Here is a 21,256-nt window from a genome sequence, read left to right as displayed (position 1 = left end):
TTATTCGACGTTCAGGTTATTCCAGGTCATGCCTGGATTGTTACGAGAGATTAGTTAAAAACCAATGAAGTTAATTATTTAATTATTAATATATTTAATGTTAAGGGATTATCTTCCTGACTAATGGAGCTAAACAGCGAAGCTACGAACTTTGTTTAGAACGTTACGATCGGGAAAATAATTACAAGGTAGAAATAGGAATACGATACAAAATAAAAGAAGATGATAACGCGTTAGCAAAAAAAACATATTCTATGTTCTAAGAATTCGTAAAATTGAAAGTAGAAAATAAAATCTTCATTATCGTCGTCATTTTCTTTTTTACCATTTCAAAATATCAACATATAATTTACAACAATTTTCACCAAACGAAGCGATCCAGCTATTCCATATTTGTTGTACTAATTTAACGCTTTTTTAAGTCTCAGGGTATATATTTTTTAAACCATTTTCGTATCTTAAAAATCAGAAATATCTAGAAGAAAATCCCTGATCAATCTTCTACCACAACAAAAATACCACCGACGCGACGTTTAAGCTATCTATTCAGTTCACTAGCCAGTGATCCATCACAACGACGGACATTGCCATCTTCTAAATTGACAATTCCACCCCAAGCGTTAAAGTACCGATCCGAAACTAGAACGACACAGCCACCGACTATATTTCATCTAAACACTCCTAAAATCATCCACAGCTCATCCAATAATTCTTCTAGCACGCTGTCATTCTTCCTACAGAAAACTATTCCGAGAATTCAATGAATCGTGAAATCATCGAGTTTCATCCCCTTTCGACCCGAAGAGCAAAGTAGGAATCGGGATGGCCACATTATTCTTAGGTAGCAACGCCACGCTGCGACTACTCCACTATTTTTACATCTGCGAAACCTGAGGCGGACAGGTTGAGCCGAAAACGCCGTAACTCCGCCAAGAACAGCGTTCCATTTCTTCCGACTAATTTTTAATTTTTAATTTTATCAGAAAAAATAGTTTCCAGAAGCTGGAAACACGATCCGTTTCAGTCCCTGTTCGCTGTATTTGATTTATCGATGCCGAGTTTAAATTTGCGACGGAATGACACGATGTATGAATGCATTATACAGTATATGTATACGAGGGTGAAAAACGCGTACTTGCATGCGTAGAAATTGTTGTGGAAATGTTTGAAATTGCGTAGAAATGTTTGTAGATATTGTTGAGAATTGTGGGTCTTAATCGCTGAAATAAAAGTAAAAGAACACTAAAGTTACACTTAGAATTCATATTAAAATAGTTTTAGATTTGTTTAATAAACGATTTCCAGGATCTTCGTCGATATAAATTTGCACGCGTCTCAGCACTCTCTTTGTCTCACCATCTTCCATATCACATTGCCAATGGAACAGTTACATTCGTCTGTTTTTCGAGACACCGCGTACACACATACTACCACACACTCATATTTACATACGTGCGTCACTACTACGCGGCTGATCTAGTCTAGCACAGAAAATTATACGTATCTGAATAGATATATTATCGACCATAAGTATTTGGTCACCCGGTGTATTCGTTCGAAAGATTAATGTTTCTGTTACGCAGTAGAACTCCATGGAACCTGTCGGAAGACAAACAACTTATATAATTAGATTTCACATAACAGCTCACCAATTATCTCAATAACCTATTGTTCCTCGTTCACGTAATAGGAGTTCACGTTCAGAAAAATGAATTCACTTAGTCGATCGGGAATTAAGTAAAATTTCCAATAAATAGAAAATAACAGGTTCAAGTAAATGAAATTGTACTGTATTCTTAACGTTACTGTGGAACAACGCTTCCCCATTGTTAATTTTTTACCTGTAAATTGAAACTGAAGATCAGTGAACGACTGACATTTTATTAAATCCATATAAATTGTTAGTATACGTTGATAGTAACAGAGATACATATTTCGATTATTATTCAAACATCCCAATTTTCTACAGGCACGTTTGGATTATTTAAATCAGATGTCTTCGTAGGATCAATTTTACCAAATTTCAATTATTCTTGTTTTATTCGTACTAATTAATATCGACTATTATTCTTATAGATATACATTAATCGTATACAGTTGTCTAAGAGAAAATCACAGGCGGAAAATAGACTTAAACGTTTCAATTTTTGGAGTATTCTTCGTATGTAGCGTTCTCTTTTAAAATTCACTTAAACGTCCACAAATTCCATTCTACATTTTATATGCTTCGTTTTTCTTTTTTATTTATTCGATAATCGTTCATTTCATAACTGGTTGATCACTAGGATGATTCGTCAGTTTACGTGCATCAGTTATCCTGACACGCGTGCTTAACCGCGACGTTCAATTTGCTTTGTGGCCAAGCTATTTCCTGCTTTATAGGGCCAACCTACTAGCACCAACACGATGTGCCGTCACTGTTTCCTCGTTCCCCGCGATTAACTATCGCACAGCGAATTATTTCGCCTCATAGTTTTGTATGGATTAACCTTGACCCCTTTGTTTCCGCACTGGTGTTCCGAGAATTTCGATTCAAGGGGATGAAAGTGAATTTGTGATATGAAGAGGTTCGAATATATCGAATACCAGAGTGGAAGGTATTGACGGTTTCATTTATGTTTATTTTTTGTCAATTCGGTTTGCCATTCTGGTGATTGACAAGATTCGGCTATTGGATCAGTTTATATACAGTTTGCTGTCATATGATTTCATCCGGACATCGACGAATGACAAATTTAATGTTTTTGGTTTTTCTTGCATAAGGAAGAAATCTTTTCGTGTTATATTAGATTTATTAATTATCAGCTTTCTTTATAGTAGAATAGCTTATTTTTTATATCCAGAATTTCGTGAAATTTAAATCTAATAACAAATGGATTTTTTTAGCCTGCCTTATGTAGAGAATGGATTATGTCGTATCGTATTAGATTTATTAATAATCGTCTTTTTTGATATTGCAGTAATTTGTTTCTTTGTATTCAGAATTTGATGAAATTTAAATCGAATAGAGCGTGGGCTCGTGAGATCTGTTCGTGCTGTCATATAAAATCTTTTTGAAATATATCAATCTCGCGTGATTTGTATGTAAATTCCCGTAATTTGATGCGTATGAACTAATTAGCTAATAAGTTTTCCATTAACAATAATTAGTCGCTTGACATTTTTCTATCGTGTTAATTGGAGTGTTCGAATAGACAATTTCCAAGTGACGTAGGTTTGCTCTACTCGTTTTAAACGGTTTAATTCTGGAGCGCAATCTGGAATTTGCATGACCCTCATTAACCTTCTTTGAACGCATTTACACCTACCGTGGCTCACATTTGTGCCAAAAAGTTTGCATTTTCTGTGCTATAGAACAGAGAGATAACTTTTCAACTTGTTCCTGTAACCTAGAACGGTCTATTAGACTAAATATTTGCAGCTAATAACCGGTCATCTATTTCAATTAATATCTCAGCAATATTAAGCGATATTTCCTTTCTCCTTCATTATAATATATTAAAATTGATTCGAGTTATATTAGATAATAGGATTCTTCGAACGAATTTCGAATAATTTTAAATTACTCGAAACTGCTTTTTAATTCAGTTCATGACGAGAAACGTAATTAAAGGAAATAACATGCCAAATATCAAAACATTTTATCTACGAAAAGTCTAAATTTTATCACAAAGGGTTCAAAAGGAGTATTAATTTTCCTCCTTTTTTTCTCTCTTGTATTCAGGCCTGGGCACAACACGCCCAGCTACTTATATTCGAAAGTTAGTTTCACGCGGATGAATGCGAAGAGGAGAAGGATCTAGGACGCTTTTCGCAAGTAATTGAGAAAGTTGAGAGCCCGTCAGATGCAGCACTACAAATTAGAAGATAAAAGAATTCGTTGGGGACGTCGTTGATCTAACAAGCGCCAGCAAAAAGTACTCCACTGTCTGAATAATGTAAGCGATTAGTGACATTCTTTTGGAATAATTCAGGACTGGATTTCATTTACATACTCTGCAATTTCACGATACACCCTTTACTGCAAATATACTCAGGATATTTGTGCAATTTCGTATTTTTATTATAAACATAACGGAAGAACTGGAACCTGCAGATGTTCCGCTATTAAATTTTATAACCAGTCCATCAATTTGAATATACTTTAGAGCGAGTCAAAGCCATACTAATAAACTCTACAAAGTTTTGAAATTAAAAAAAAAGAGCGAGAATTTGAATTTATAATGTGTTTTAACAAACTTCTGGAAACGAGTTATTTGTTTCTTTGAAAAGGTGGACACCAGTCCTGCGCTTGGGAAATAAAGTTGTGAAATTTATAACAATACAACAATATTCGTATAATATTCTCAGTCCGTAATGACGATTTAACAATCAATTCGATTACGATTCGATTACGACGAACGTTATATTATGAATAATGAACGATATTATTAATAACGCAATCCGATACGATAATGTAACATTCCAATTTACCAAAACTGATCTATAGGCGCAATTTCAATGCGCTGAAAATGTTAATTTCTGGACTAATTGTTTCATTGTGGTATTAAATACGACGAAGACGAAGAGACGAAAAAACAGCCGTTTCAATAGCCAAACTTTTCCGCAAAAATGAACGCCATCGTTCGAATAAAGCTGATATTAACTTGACATAACAAGCGAGAAAGACTCGCGTTAAAGCTTTCCAGTTCGCACTGATGGAATAAAAATAATATCAACTATTCTTTCATTCGTTTCTATCAAAAGTAAAAGAGCCTCGTTTGTTAGATGGTCTGAAACTTTTGCACGGTATTCATTCGTTCAAAAGGTACACGAAACAGATAAGACGGACATGTAGACTGTTCCTGCTTGCCACGGAATAACATCCTTTTCATGGGAAATTTACACCGCCGATGGAAAATATGAAACGTTTCAAAGAGAGATGATCTGTCTTTAGTGGGTTGCCGCGTAAAAATCAAATTAAGACACAAAAATCGACGGCCCCTCTTTTGCTTTCGCGCGCTCTCAATTTATTAAATTCACCAGAGACTGACGCCCACGATTTTCATAAAGCACCGCAGCTTAATGGAGCGAAAGACGGCGCAACGGTGACGCGAGTAAGATGCATCGTTTTAGCTGGCTGCTATCGCTATAGGTGCTTTAAGAGCCAAGGGTATACGACTGGAGAAGAGGCGTTGAAAAAGGATATTAAAGTATCCAAGGGATTTCGGTTGACATGGGAGCAAACATTCAGTAGTGTTTAATTATGGCAAAACATCTGCCTCGACTTGCTTGAAATGAAAAGAATTATTCGAGGAACTGTTCCTAAGGGAATGAAAGAAGACGAGATAATTAAGATAAAACGACGAGTTAATGGATATATTCTCGTTTTCTTGAAACTTGTGTCAGTCCGTATAATTATGTAAACGCAATGTCGCTACACGATCCTGCTGCGAATGAAAACTAATTTATCTCTGTAATTTCTATCTTGTAGTTATATCCGTTTTAAGTAAATAACATAGAAATAAAGCTTGCAATTTTATTCCGCTTTTGGATACCTTACAACAGAATTCTGCATCTTGTTCATTTTAAACCTCGTCCTAATTTCGTAATTTCAGTCCATCTATTAATCTTGTCTTGCGCACGAGTTCATTCTGTAATTCAAGTACAGATATGGAAAACCGATTTTAATGGGACATTCTTTACTGGCTGTTTGCTTGTGTTGGCTACATTTAAACACGTAAATTGTATTCTCTGGACACCCTGTGCATGTAGCAAGGGAATATGCGAGTCGCTGTACCAATGGCGCCTGGCTGCCGTCCAGGTTAGCGTAATATGATTTGCGTAGGTTAACTACACCTTTTTCGTTTCTTCCTGATGGCCAAACGTTGTGCTCCATAGAATTAAATTTTCATTCTATGGTATACAAGAACCGGGTCGTGGTGCGATGCACGTTCGAGCAACGATATTATTGGAAACAATAGACGCTTTATGAAGATCCGATAATCAAAGTAATAGGAAACAGCGCTGCGTGCGATGATTACATTTTAACCTTTAATATTTTAGGCTAATTTACGCAGAAGTTTTTAAAATGCTTCGGATATATAATATCATTATATATAGAAACAATATAGCTGATTGTTCTGTTAGTGGTTTTAAGCTTTTCTAATCAATCAGAAGTGGAATGGATATTATGTTTAATAGATTGAAATTTAAATTGTTCGAGTTGCGGCAAGCTCTGCGCTTTCGTAGGTGACATTAATTCAAATTGATTTTAATATTATGTGAATTTAATTGAATTTAATAGTTTAATAATCTGTTGAATTTATCGAACTATATTAGTTGAATTTATTTATAGTAATTGGAATTATACTATAGATATTGGAATATACTATAAACTGTGCAGAATATTTGAATGTTATGGAAATAAAAAAGTAAGTATGTCGTTAACGGATGAATAAACCTAGTTAATTCGTTTCGACGAGTATAAAAGGATTCTGTTATAATGAAAAATTTCTTTCCGCCTCTGCGCCTTTTATTTTTTCAACAAGCCATTTTTATAACAACCCATTTAAACGACATTGCGACATAACTCACGGTAAAATAAGTCTTTAATAACGCGAGCTGCGGCTCACAAGCGTACCTTTCCGCAATTATAGCTAACCGAGGAATGTCATTATTCTTCTTTAATCTATTAAATCTCTCCCATTGCCTACATTAAAGGTGGCGAAACTTTTCTTTCTAGCAGAGTGACACAAATACTTTATTTCAAATATTATTTTTACGATCTTGTCACTATGGCTTTTGAGGAAATAAATAAAAATTTAAATAATATATTATAAATAAAGTTCTTCGTGTATTCACCAAGTAACGTAATCTAATGTTGCAGTGAGCAAATACGTGACATTTGATTCTATTCGAGCAAAGTTTCTATCAAAAATTACACAAATGTAAAATAGCGGATTAATTGTTCAAACTACAACTAGCCACTAAATAACCAATCTTAATATCTTCATATACTCGCGATTACAATAAAAATGACATATATGTATATCTAGTCAATATTAATTTCGTCTGAATTACTTGCATATTTTTAATATGTAATTCTAACAAAAAGAAAATCTGAAAAAAATTCGAGACTTGTTATTTTGACACATTGAGTACATCTTATAAAATCGTAACAAAGATAATACATCGTAAGGATACTATTCTCTTCCTTCTAGCAATAATACTTTCGTACAATAAACCGTACGAGCAATGTGAATAAAAATTCTATTTCGAAGCAGACAGTTATGCACTTTAAGCCGTCGTACGATCATCCGTGGCATGCCAATACGAATTATCTAAACGCAAACGAACCGCGAACGTGCGTGCACCTTTCCATCATCGAAAATACGAAATATCTCGTTCGGGTTCAGAGGTAGCAAACAAGGGAGAACGAACAACGAAGAAGCAGAATTACTGCAAAGCCGTGATAAGCAGTTATCGCGATTCAGTCATCGACTCTTTCCAACCAGCAAAATTTACGGTGTCACCTTTTACACGAACTGAAAGTTATCTAATAATTCGCGTGCAAGCTGCTGGTGAGACAATGTTCGCCGGCGAAGCTCCGTTAACTGCAATTAAATTGCGGTTGAAAGCCAGGCGACGCTTATGTTCCATCGTTTTGAGAAATGCATAAACAGCAGAACCGTGGAATATTTCGGCGAAGCAAATGATTTGTGTGTTAATTGATAAATTGAAGTTTGTTCCCTTGCAGCGATATATTCGATGAGTCTGCAGGCTATTTTCGATTACCGTCGAAAATGAAGATATCTTATTGTACACGTTCCAGTATTATTATTTATTACCAATAGCATTAACAACTAATTATTATTAATGGAATTATTTATTTGTATGAAACTTTTGATAAATCATATCGATATCTATTAGATTCCAAAGAGTTTTGGAATTATCGACTATGGCAACAACAAGAAAGTAAATTATTCGAGGAAATTGTTGAAAATGATAACGTGAGTTCGTGCTCGCTATCCATATACAGATGCGTTAGTTATAAGAAATAATAACTAGAAGATAATCCTACTTACAATCGATAGATTTAATCGATAGGCTCAAGATGCTTTTTTGTTTTTCTCCCAGTTTTTGTAAGCGCGTGCAATAAAGGCTTTTTTTGGCTGAGAACGGTGTGATAGATTTATCCATTGAATAAAATAATAACTATTGATCCTATCTCTGAGTATAGAAATAACAACAGAAATAATAAAAGGATGTTATTTATTACACTTAAAACTGCATTTATCCAAACGAAATTTCAGTTAATTAAAGCTCAATTAAGTAAACTTTTTCTGCTTCAATTCATTTATGTGAACGCGAGTTACTATTATGTGAACGAAAAATAATAGGTAGTTGGTGAACTCCTATTATACGAACTCCAATCTATAAACTGTTTGTCCTCCGAAAAGTTCAGACAAATGGAGTTCTAGCGTAATTTAAAGTTTTAAATACAAAATTTATGTAATTTCTGTTCCACGTGTGTAACTTTCAACCGAGTTTCATATTTTGGCGGAATCTTATTATATTTTATTAATAAAGGCACGAAGACACAGTGAAATGTAATTTTCTGAATATTTCCAGGCATAATTCTACGAATGAAAGGTTTAAAATTTTTAATAAAAAGAGAGTAAATTTGAAGGTAAGTAAGAGAAAGATTGATAAAACGATACACGAGCAAAAACGATATGAAATATATTCTAAAAAAAACTTGACTGGATGAACGATGGAATGACGAAACCGTTTTCATCGAGGACGAAATTTTTGTAAACACCTCGAATGCCGTGAAAAAACTCGATTTGGTTTTTCGATAGCAGCGTATGGAAGATCTCGAGACGTGCTCGACGTGAGAGGAATCATACATTGACCTTTCATTCGTGCCGTCCTACTTCATCCCCTAAATCCCACATGAGGCCGCAGATGAAGCTTATCTTCGTTCAGTTTTTCCCTCGGTTCGGAATAGAGAGAGCAGTGCACACGTGGCAAAGTTTCATAAATCAGTCGATTACATTGCTGTGTTTGAAAGCTTCTTGAAAAAAAGTGACATCGACGTACCGTGGATCTATTTAAAAGCAAAGAAAAGCTACTTTGAAGGAGAGTTACGAGAGCGTCGATATTTCGCCAACAATTTTTAGAGAAGTTTCAATCCTTATCCGATATGAAGGAAAAATATTAAAAACTTTTAAGACGTTTAAGTGGAAAATATATACAGTGACCCAAAAAAGTGTTTAAACTTTTAGTACAGAAAAGTTTCAGAGATACATCGTGTGTGTCACAACAGAACTGTTTGAAACTTTATTAGCACTGTAACCAAACACGACTGTTCTAATTATGTTGGCAGATTTTGAAATAAAATATTCACAGAAGCTATAAAACATTTACTACAAACATGTACTTTGTACAGAATTAGTACACAGAATGAATGATCATACGAAACATGTGATTAGTGGTAATAGTGAATTTAATGAATATCAAGGCTTATTAATGTAACGAATAATCGAAAACGAAAAATAGCTTGTAATTTCTGAGTATGTTTTTCAGTTTCTTTCAATAACAACATGACGATCGTGTTGTGCCGTAATGGTAATGAAATTTTTAAATGTTTTGTATAACACATTATAATACTATCGTATAATGGAAGGTTTTACCAATATCAAAACCTTTTATGTATTTTTGTGTGACACTGTATGTAATGGTACGAAGAAACTGAAACGATAAAAAATTAAAAAAACAACCTTTTCAGTTTTGCAACTGAAAGTTTCTCAAGATAAAAAGCACGAAAAGATCTTTTCGTCCGATTTGTATTGGCAATGAAGCCGGAAAAACGAGCGAAAAACTTCACTGCCGTTTTTTCCAATGACCACAGATACGACCAAGAACACTTTTTTTGCGATAAACCTGGCACCCCTATAAAAGACACAAACGTTCCCACGAAATGATCCTGAACCGATCTGCCAGACTTTTCTCCCTTTTTCGCCTGACATTCGCACGTTTACTGAAAGATTCGTCTTAGATTTATGATCAGGTAAGTATCTATGTATCTTCCTTTTGAATACTTTTCGACAAATTCTGGGAACAATATCTCATTTGCTTATTATTTCTCATGTCAAATCTATCAAAAACTCCTGTTTTTATTCTAATGGAAAAAGATTAACCTTCAGTATAATATCTTGCCGTTACTTATGACTATATTTTATCTAACAATTCATTTATGTTGTCGCTATAGAATTTAAAAAATAAGTCTCCCGTGTCTCTAGAATCTGATTTTCGAGATTGAATTCTTTTCTGTGAAAAAATTGTGCGAAGTCTGAATCAAATCACCAACTTGTACAGAAAAACCGTCCGTTGAAAGTTTTTCCATTAAGTATTTGTACGAGCTGCGATGTCTAACGACAGTACGATGACTTACTTACAAAACATATTTACTGATCAAACTTTCATCAGCTACGTTACACACCGCCTTTTTGTAACTGTATAGAAAGCGAAAATTTCTCGAATTTAGCCTTTGTAAAACTCTTCAAGTAAGGCTGTAGGCGCGCAAGTAAAGTCCATCGACGGAATGTCCAATCAACGAAATGCTTTATCTACATAAAAATCTGAAAAACGGAAAGAGCAAATATTGAATTTTTTACTCTCCTATCGTCTGCTTTTATCAATTCCTGCCGCAAATTTCGTTTCTTCCGGATAACGGAAATTCCTCAGAGCTCACACACAAAAATTGAAAATCTATACATCAGTCTCGTGTTTCTTCTATTCCCAGGTTTCCTCCATTTCCCTACATTTTAGAAATTCCCCGGGAAACACAGTAACGAAACCCAATCAAAGTACCGGGATAAAATTTCTCTGTATCCGTCCCTTCTTCTTCCACGTTCTTTCCTCGCGGGAAAAGCATCGGATCTCGACAATTTTCATCCGCTACGAAAGTCATCGTGCAGTTTCCGGAACGATACGTTTTCTCTTTCAATCCGTACGGCCGAATCCGCTCGTAACACGACCGTCGCGCGTTCCAGCGGATTTATTTTGAGGCGGAATTTGGACGTAAAATGTCCGCTTAAAACAGCCCAGACAAAGTTTTCTAGGAATTGGTTCTTTAAGTCGGATCAAGTCGAAAGTCAACCAAGTATTTGCATTCGTCTAAATTCGTCTTGCGCCACTGTCGCGAATTCTCGTTTAAGTCTCTTGGTTGTCTGAAATATTCCCGTTTCCGACGATTGTATCATCCTTCAATTAGCGACACTGCGATAAAGCAGTCGAAAGAGAATTCCTCGTTCGAAGATTTTACATTTCAAATTTTGTAAAATACCGAGTACGTTGAGTTGGACACGATTTACATCGAACGTCGTGATTAAACTGCGCATGTTTATGTAAATTTATATTTTTGCCAACACAAGTGAAGAAATGAATTCTACGCAAAGGTTTGTTTCGCTTACCAAGTACCATAACCAATACTTTATTTTCGATATTTTATATATTTTTACCTATTATACGGCTTCTGTATATTTTTGTATCTTCAAATTTCACATAATTTTTTTTTATTATTTAATTTGTACTTTACAATTTGTCCAGCTGGACATTTGGTAAATATTTCACATAAATGTACAAACATCTGCAGTTTGATTGCGATATTCTTTCAGAGAAGGCTAGATCGTTGTTGTTATCGAATATTTTGTTTTATAGCAACAAAGCGAAGAAGTCAAGCAAGCAAGCGATTTTTACCTATACGTGACAGATAAATTTGGTTAAAAAATAAAATCCTTCGTACAGAGTCTAATAGAAATATAGAATTTTATAATATACAGAAATATTATATCTCTGCCAGCCGTAAGTGACACAGCTTTCGCCACCAGAACGTTAAAGATAACGCTAAAAGAAGGAAAATGCATAATTAAAATTTGAACGTAAATGAATTATGTGGCTGTTGTTAAAAAAAACGCGACGGGACAATGGAATTTTGGGTAAAATATACGCAGGATGAAGCGTAATTACGAAGAGTGTCAGTGTTTTACTTTAAAATTCAGCCACGCATATAAACGATAACTACCAGGATATTTTCTATGGACTCGTATACCTTTATCTCTTTTTAAGGGGGTTGCTTTGATTTTTATTCCGGAATTTCATATGCTTACTTTATTTCCGAAGCGTAGTTTCTTTTTACAATACAGCTATGTAAATAATATACGATATGGTGCAACGAGTATTACCAAAAAACGTATTACCCTGCAGTAATTACAATTTCTTTTTGATCTTTGTTAAAAACAACTTTCTTATCTACGCAATTTATATTTTACGGTGCATTCCATTTCATCGAAGAGTAACCGTGAACCAATCCAAGATCTATCATTCGATATAACGTATCTTTTATAATTCTAGTTTTATATTTTCATGGATATGGGCACGTTACATTCTAGAGAAAGCGAAGATTTCATGTATTCGTCCAGGAAACCAAATAACCACCCCTTCCGTCAATATATATACGTGTAAGCGATGGGGTAGATTCTCTTAAAGCTGAGCACACCGTTAAAGGTGCCAAGAACGACATAAAATCCGCGAAAAATGTTCCTTTCGACCAACGCATTATCCGTAAACGTTTACCAAACACTACCGAAACTTTCTCCACGCGTTCAGTCTAAGAAATTTAATTTAGACTGTCTCAAAATAAAATATTTCCAGCCTCTAAATAAATATTACCAATTTCCTGGTTGACTAAAGTACTCGAGTTAACCACATGGAAGATGAAATCACAATTATTCAGTGGCCCAATTTCCAGAGGTAGAATTGGCGGGACAATCTCTAGTTCGCCAAGGTGCCAATAAAATGGCTTCGTTCGAACTGCTGGCGCGCGGCTTATTTCCCAGGTTTTCCATTCCTTTGCTTCCCTAATTACAGCGAAGAAAAGAAAGAAAGCTGGTTAGACGATCAAGGTGGTGGAAAAGTCCATTTTTTACCCGGCCACAGCTTTATCACGCCCCAAAGGCACGGTCGCTTGAAACGAAATGGTTCACAGGTGTTCCGGGAGCTTAGGCGAAAAACGAGCCTTTTGCGGCTGCCCCGTAAACAACGCCAGTTCCCAGGCACAAACACGTTATCATCTTTTCACCTGTTTCGCGTATTAACACCACGTTTCTTCGTTACAAGAAACGCGTGAAGATATCCAGATAGCTAACAAGCTACTTTATTCACGCACTCTTAAATAAACTCACGGGTTCAGAGGCCTCCTATCGCTGATTGACGCCTGTTTTCTGTCTTCTGATCTGCCTAATAATCGACGAGCCGACTGCGAACTTTTATGCAAATTTAAATTTTCGTTTTACATATTAGAGTAATAGTGTAATAATTAGTAATTAGTGTAATAATTATAACGAATACTCTAATTGGTCTACTTTACATATTTTTGTATATTATTGTGGGAAAAATAATAGTGCTAGTAGGTTTGGTAACGGTATGATTTGTTTCAATATCGTTCATGCCAACGCAAAATCAAGCATGATGCTCCGTCAGCCCATATGCACGCAGTCATCATTCGTTACTCACTACTCTCGTCACAACCGTTCCAACACTCTCTTTTCACGCGGACCATCCTCCTCGACAACGCTGACAACACTGAATTCTCAACTCAGGACTGCCTGTTAATTCGTCTTTCTCCCTTAGCATCCCTTTGTCTTTTCTCATAGCCCCACCATGTACGCCCTCGCCCACGGTTACGTAGGCCTTTTTTCCGTGTATACATTGATGGACTGCTCGAACCATTGAAGTTTCCAGACCCTTTTGGCCTGTCGGCACTTAGGCTTCCTCGCAACATTGTTTATGGTTCACCCGATATTTCTTAAGCAACCTGTCCACGATACTATTAGGTAGTCCCAAAAGTATCTTTCGTTTCATAAGTGAAATTGCCCAACATTTTTTATTTTATATTATTTTATGGATTCATGTATGATCCATTTTGTAGTGATAGAAGAAAACGGATCAAACATAATTCAATAAAATAATATGAAACGAAAAATGTTGAGCATCTACTATTTCCTTATAAGAACTTTTGGGACAACCTAATACATTATGTGCATTCCATTCATTTCTACGTCTTCAGATTTCACATAAATGCATAAATATGCGCAGTCTATCAATGAAACTGTTTCCAGATTTACTGTTCCATTGGATGAGTTTAGCTGGTCTTGGAATAGGTGCATAGAGAGGTGAATGAGATGAAATCATTAACAGAGACAAGAAACGAGATGGGGCTGAGAGATGTTTAGAGATTAGGTCACATCAAGGAGCTTCGTGTAGATGTGATTTGCTTTTTTTTTTTTTTTTTTAATTATTTAATTTGTACTTTACAATTTGCCCAGCTGGATATTTGGTAAATTTTTCTAACTTAATTGCCAAATAGCTTTATTGATGTCAGTGGGGTGTTTTCTTTTTAATCTTCTTGCTATTCTGGGAAATATTTTATCTCTATTCAGCGAAAATAATGTAGCATCGAAAGGTCCAGTGCAATTGTTTCATGTTCAGTTTCTTGCGATAGAAATATTCGATCGAAAAGTTCCAATTCTAACGTCTCTGCTAATTTCCGGCGATATTGGTTGCACAGGATAGATTCTACGGTCAATTGAGTAACTTGCGAGTTTTTTACATTTCACCATGGAGGATCAAAGAACCTGTGTTAAATTTTCCGCAACGAATAAAATTAAACATAGCAAAGTCTCCAATAGTCCAAGCAAGCTACAAACAAAAAGTATCACGTCAGGTTAAATAAAAATTCCTTTTTTTGACCACCACGGTATCGTGCTTCATCTATTGCCATGGTTTGCTACAGCGAATAAGAAATGTTACTTGTGGACAAATAGCTGATGAAGACTGCACCACCATGTAACATTTAAGAAGGAAAGAAGTTTTGTAGTATTTTTCATAGAAGATTTGAAAATAGAGAATATTGCAAAACATTTGCAAATTTGTATCTTTGAAATATTATAATAAAAATTCGCGTTTGTATATTTAATGTCTGGCATGTAACTTTTATTATCAATGTAAATTTACTTTAACAATAATCTTGCGTTCGATAGCATTATGCACAAGGATACGTATGATCATATTGATGATATGAAATTGCAAGCTTAATGTTCTTTAATCATAATTACCAGATAAATCTTTTCCATCTGAACATTAATACCACGTTCGCAAAGGTTCAAGGAGAATTAAATTGACATAGTCGAAGCTTCGAGGCGAAGAGGTTATTCCTTCGCTTTTTCATCTTTCCAATTATGCAGGTAAGAGAAACGAACAGACCTGGATTATGGGGTGAAGTAGTGTTTGCGGAACGATTTTATCAACTTTGAAGATACGTTTCTCTTTATTTCATAGCTGAAATTCCTTCACCGTGCTCTAATCTGACGGATAGAATTAATTGAAACACTCGGAGAATTCTTAATTCATTGTCGGTTTGTTTCATTCTCGTTAGTCAGACTATTGAGGGGACAATAAGATAGCGAAATAAAGGGGATGGAGTCGTCGAAGGTAAAGGGAAACCTTTCTACATGGTCTCGCCCTAATGGCCACGAAGAACACCGTGCCAGGCGCAAACGAACCATCGAATTACAAAACACAGTATTCTCATCACGAAATCTTCTACCGAGATAGAAGAGCTTCAGACCTGTCATCGAGTTCGCAAAAATTGAGACTAATAGCAGGATAAAGTTTCATTTGTGAGCTTCTCAGAAGACACACTAATCAACTTCGTGTTTCGTTAAGAGCCCAATTTCATCACCCAGATATGTGATTAGAGTCTAACTTCTTACAGAACAAATAATATACTTTCATATGTCCGTTTATTGTAAGAAAGTAATATAAATGATGGTAAATTTTCAGGCAAATTTTAAAGGCAGGATAACGCCGTTTTGTAGTATCGTCACTTTCTTTTACTTTTCAATTGAAATAATTTTCGCAGTGGATTAATTCACATTTATGTGACTGTATATGTAGTATCGTTTATTAGCTCGTAATTAAGATTTCATAATAAATAGTTAATTGACCTTAGCGTTTGTAATAGAAAAGTTCTTTCAATGTATTTTTATACGATCCTGCGTGAAACGTTAACTGAACTGTTCACAAGCCACGTTGATCAACTTCATAAATTGAAAAGCGGAAGAAAAGTGACGTGACAAACATGAACGACATTGACAAGAAACGGAGAAATTGATAAATTGATAAAAAATGAAGTTGGTCAGTTTATATTCTGAGAGACTCCGCTATAAGTATAGTTGATCGCCCTGTTTTCGAACTAACTGGAAGACTAATTTTATCTTACTTTAATTATATCCTATGCGATAGAGAAAAATGTAGAGGAACAAAGAAGACGACTTACCAGTGGGACTCGGCGTCAGGGACTTCATGCCTACTTTCACGTGGATGTCGTACTGCTCGAAAAGTTTCAATTTCGGTCCTCTCGAGCTCTTCTGCAACATGTTAATAGATGAAGTCACTGCCTTCGTATATTCTCTGACAGCGAAGGACTTGTGCGGAACCATCATGCCCACCTGTTACATGAGAAAACACGAGTTAGTGAAACACGAGTCGAAAGCGGAACCGACGCTTAAAAATTTGTATCTCTATTGGAACACTTTAAACATCATTAAAGATTTGTCGTTTATTTCAGAAATTAATCACACATTTATACTTTCCATACTAGTCACTGGAAATAAAATTTTTATTTCACTTTTGCAGAGCCTCAATCACGAATTTAATTATTCAAAAACTGTATAAATAATTTACCGTTCAGAACATCCAGTCGTTCTCGTTTTAAATATCGCGATGTAAATTTTAATAATAAACTATTCGCTGCTTTTTTATTTTATAGAAGTTGAGACTTGCTATAAAATTCACATTAGGAACCAGATGAAATATTTTAATTAGAAGTAATTTCGCGTTGCGAAATACATTGGCTGTTACTTTAAATATCGCGATTGTAAATTCAATAAGAAATTATTAATTATTGTCTTAGTATACTAGAAAGAGTTGAAACTTGTTATTAGAAATATATTAGAAAGCTCGTAAAATTTTAATTAGAAGAAAGTAACGTTATTATAGTAATAAAGTAGTCGTTTAATGTATTATATCGTTTTCAGAACTGTTATCTAAATGTAAGAAGCGTGATATAATAGAACAGGCAAGTATTACGCATTCAAACAGACGAAAAAGTGCATCCAGGGTAGAGTGTTCACTTTGTTACGACGAGAATGGATCAGCGCGCACCTGTTGCGCAAATCGATCGCGCCAGATGAATGGTACGTAGGCAGAGAACGGACAGTAAGTTACATTTCTGCCTATCACTTTGCAAACTTTTCTCGATCGTACCATTGGCTACGTCTGAAATCGTTTAGAAGACACGAATGTTGTTAGTTTAAGACGGAAAATGATTTTCTTTTTCGTTTTAAAGATACCTATGATCTTTTTCGTAGCTTTTATGTATAGTAGAAAAAACGACGAATTATATTGTTCTATAAAATAAGACTTTTCTTTCCGAATTATATAACAACCATAAGGATTTGTCAGTCATTTTTTTATCTTTTATATGACAAAAAAAAAAAAACGATTTAAGAACGTGTAAGGGTTGCTCGATTATAAATCGATTCGAACTTATTTGTAATTAGTACTTTGCATTATTATCTAATTCGTTAAGATTAGAAATTTGAAGGGGAAAGGGAGAAAGGACTTTCGGGAGAAAAGAAGAAAAAGACTTGAGAAAGAAAGAGGAAGGAGAAAAATAACAAGAAATAGTTTTAAGTTTCAAATTGAATAAGATTCGAGGTCTATGTGTTCACGAAGAAATATCACAAATTTCATCGTATCTTCGAAAGTTCTGCTAATTTTTGATATTCATAGATTCAGAATATATAACGACGACTTCATCCGATATTATAATCTCAAATCCGTAAACTATTCGACGATCGCTTTAACTCCGTTTTAGAAGTTGAAAACGCCGAGTGAACTATAATTGAGACATACTTTCGAAAAGTTCGCAGTTCTTCGAGAAGAAGGAACATCCTTCTCTTTTTGCGCTACTCCTGCCTGAAATATATGTTTAATTAGAAATGTAAATCATCCTGCCTTTACAATTAGACATCGCGACCCAGTTCTGTACGCGGAGCGTGCCGCCATAATTGCCGCCGTTTTCGCGGCAGTTTAACTTAATGCTTTAAAAATTGGGTTCCCTTTTCCCGCTTTCCTCTATCTACTCGTTTTGCTCTTCTGTTCGTTCGTTTCTCTCGCTGTTAAATTTCAGTTACTTTTTTTTTTCATCGCCTTTCACTTCATTTTTTTTTCCCGAGCCCTTCCTTCCCATTCCATTCCTCAAACCTTAATTTTGCCCCTCTTTGTCACCTTTTTATTGCATTCGCTGATGTCTTTTTCCTTTCCCCTGGATTTTTCATTTTATACATGTTGCGTCATTTTCTGTCTACTCGCGTCTCGAACTTTCTCATTTTCATGTTTTTTCTCTTTCATATCGTACAAACCCATTTACCCTCCTGGTTTTTGCTAATATGTCTCGGTGCTCAAGTCTGTTCCTCGTTTATTACGAGTACCAACACGGCTGTAGCATAATTTATACGTTTCACTAAGTTCATTTTATCCCGTGAAATTGAATTTAACATTACTTTTAAAGACGAGTTCTCGACAAATAAAATTCCCCGACAAGGTAAATTCGGAGATAGATAGCCAGTTTTTAAAACTAATTTGAGAAACGAATCTCGAATGTGGCATAAGATTCGTTTGAAAACTAAAACAGAATAAACTAAGAATTGAAATCTATGAGATACCTCGGCTGAAGAATAGAGGAAAGTTTAGAATCGATACCCTATGAATTTTAACATTCTTTATACTAGAAATGTGTCACGATATTGCCAACAATTTTTTATTCTATGGCATACATGTATTATATTTGCATTTTGTAAAATTATCCCTTTTTATATTTTTATATCTTCCCTATAGTCTTTTTATATTCCCTATTTTACAAACTTTCTTTCGCACACCACTGTATACCCTCTTGAAAAACTAAACTTCAACAATTTCAACTTCTCATTATTTATAGCTCCGTTAAAAAGATTACTTTCCTATCAGAATTTAACCAACATTGCCGTATCTTTCTGTACCATCTATTCGAAGAAATACACAGTAGCATCTCAGCGAGAAATCTTCGATCATTTCGTAGATGTAGTTCTAAGAATAAAATCGCCGTAGATGACGAGAACCGTACCCATAGCGCTCTCGACGTTAATTGTTGTCTGGCAGTGAAAAGTGTGCATTACGATGATTAAACGTCAGTTGGAGGACTGATCGAGAGCGATAGATCGTGCCGTCGAAAATGGAGAGTAATGGCGACCGCCGCGTGGGACGGAATAATTACTCGAGGGAGTCCGGCAGGCTTTTCCGTGGCGCGTTTAAAGCGATTATCTTGGCGAGTTATACTTGGCGGAAGAAGTTCGTAATTACCGCGGGGATAGTATTTCAGCCAGCAGCCGTTCAGAGAGAAAGAGAGAGAGAGAGAGAGAGAGAGAGAGTGAGAAAAAGGCCAATTGAAAAAAAGCTTCGCGCGAACCGGCTGTCATTGCCGCGTAATTAGCGGACAACGTGACGACGATTATTCTTCGGAGATTCAATTAATTCTCTGAATTTTCCCTATTCTGGGAAAATGGTGTGAAAGTGTCACAATTTTCTTACCATTATGGTATGAAAGAAGAACTGGAATCTTCGTTCTTTCAGTTAATCTTTTACGATTCTGTATCATTTGAATTAAATGTGTATCTTTAGAATTCTCTGTTTCGTTCCTTTATAAATATATTATCGTATAGATCGTGGAAGCAATTGTTAATGTGTAGACTGTTTAAGATTTAAATAAAAAATTCTAGTAAACTGCAACGTTCTTTCTGTCGTAGATTAACAAACTTTTAATCGTAGAGGATTACATAACAAAATATCGATAGAATATCGTTATTGTTAATAGTTTATCAACTTGTTTCAAACGATGAAACGAAACATTGTCGGAGAAAAAATCTATACTTAAATCTGAATCTACTCGTATTTTATATAGAGAGTTTTATAGGTGGGATCCGTCTTAAACTTAGGGAAAGCACATCAACATCTTCTAAAATTAAGGAGATTTCTTTTATGTCCATTTTATTTCGAGTGGTTTCGAAGCGAAGGGCCCAATGATACCATTAAACTTCGAAAGTTTCAACTTCCAAGAGAAATTTCATCCCGTAACAGTAATATCAGCGAATTAAAGGAGAAGTTCGTTCTGATCATTTTCGAGTAGGTGCATTACTGTGGAAGAGCAAGATATATCCACTATCTTCAACTAAAAGCTATCTTCTCGAAACTGGTTACATGTTACGGAAATATCCTACCTATAAATACGATCGTTCGATTCAAGAGAATCCTCCGGCGAACTCATTGTTTATTAAATAAGATCGGTCCGTCTTGGACGACAAGACGCCATACTGGCGAAGGTAGGACAAATCCTGCAGAGAAATTTTCTTAGTATCTGGGAACGTTGAATTTTTTATCGATCCCTCTTCAAAAAGGGACTGAAGTCGTTTCGAGACTCGAACGAAGAAAGTCAAAGAAAAAAAGAGGAAATCGCTTTTAGCCTGGGAAAGATCCGTCTTCAGATAGGAATTCTAGCTGTGGAATGTTGTCCTGATTACTGCTGTTCAAACTATTGGTAGAAGAAAATTATCGGGAATACCAGAGAAGGAGCAGAAACATACGAAGGAACGGGGTCATCTAATTTCATCGTTCCAAGCGTTCTTCTTCGATTTCTGGAGCTAAGAACGCGTGAATGAAACGGGTGGTAATATAATTGCTCGTTCTTCACGAGATTCGTCGTAACAAAGGGCGACATTACAGGAAGATGCACATTAATAAATGCGAATATCAAGCTACATATCTCTAGGGTAACATTTATCAGTATTTTTCAAATGTATAGTGATAAAGTATAACGTTAGAAATAAAATTTGTTCAACTTGTTTGCGGGTTAACGTTTTCTAGTGTTTCTCAAATCTAAAACTACTGAGATATCTTCCTTCAAAAAATGTGACATCTGACGTATTACATTTCGATGAGAATAATTTTCAAGCCATGCTTTGATTTGTTCTCCCTGTAAAGTGATAGAAAAAGTAATCAGTTCCAAAGGTATTTATTCTACAAATTAACCGCGTCGTCGTCATACATCAAGCTT

At 35.3% G+C, this 21,256-nt stretch overlaps 1 protein-coding gene across 11 annotated transcripts in view; it reads right to left on the bottom strand.

Moving 5' to 3' along the window:
* The window catches only part of LOC100741138 (glutamate receptor ionotropic, NMDA 2B), a 317,617-nt gene that overhangs the window by 161,730 nt on the left and 134,631 nt on the right, over positions 1-21,256 (bottom strand). For all 11 annotated transcript variants that reach the window (XM_024366713.2, XM_033320050.1, XM_024366714.2 and 8 more), the window contains one exon: positions 16,385-16,556. In XM_024366713.2, the coding sequence (XP_024222481.1) occupies positions 16,385-16,556 (172 nt within the window). The remainder of the gene's footprint in view (positions 1-16,384; positions 16,557-21,256) is intronic.

Source organism: Bombus impatiens, unplaced genomic scaffold (assembly GCF_000188095.3).
Source record: "Bombus impatiens unplaced genomic scaffold, BIMP_2.2 scf_0233, whole genome shotgun sequence".
Classification (NCBI taxonomy): domain Eukaryota; kingdom Metazoa; phylum Arthropoda; class Insecta; order Hymenoptera; family Apidae; genus Bombus; species Bombus impatiens.
Note: the sequence above shows the minus strand (reverse complement) of the source record. Positions and strands in the feature narration are given on the sequence as shown.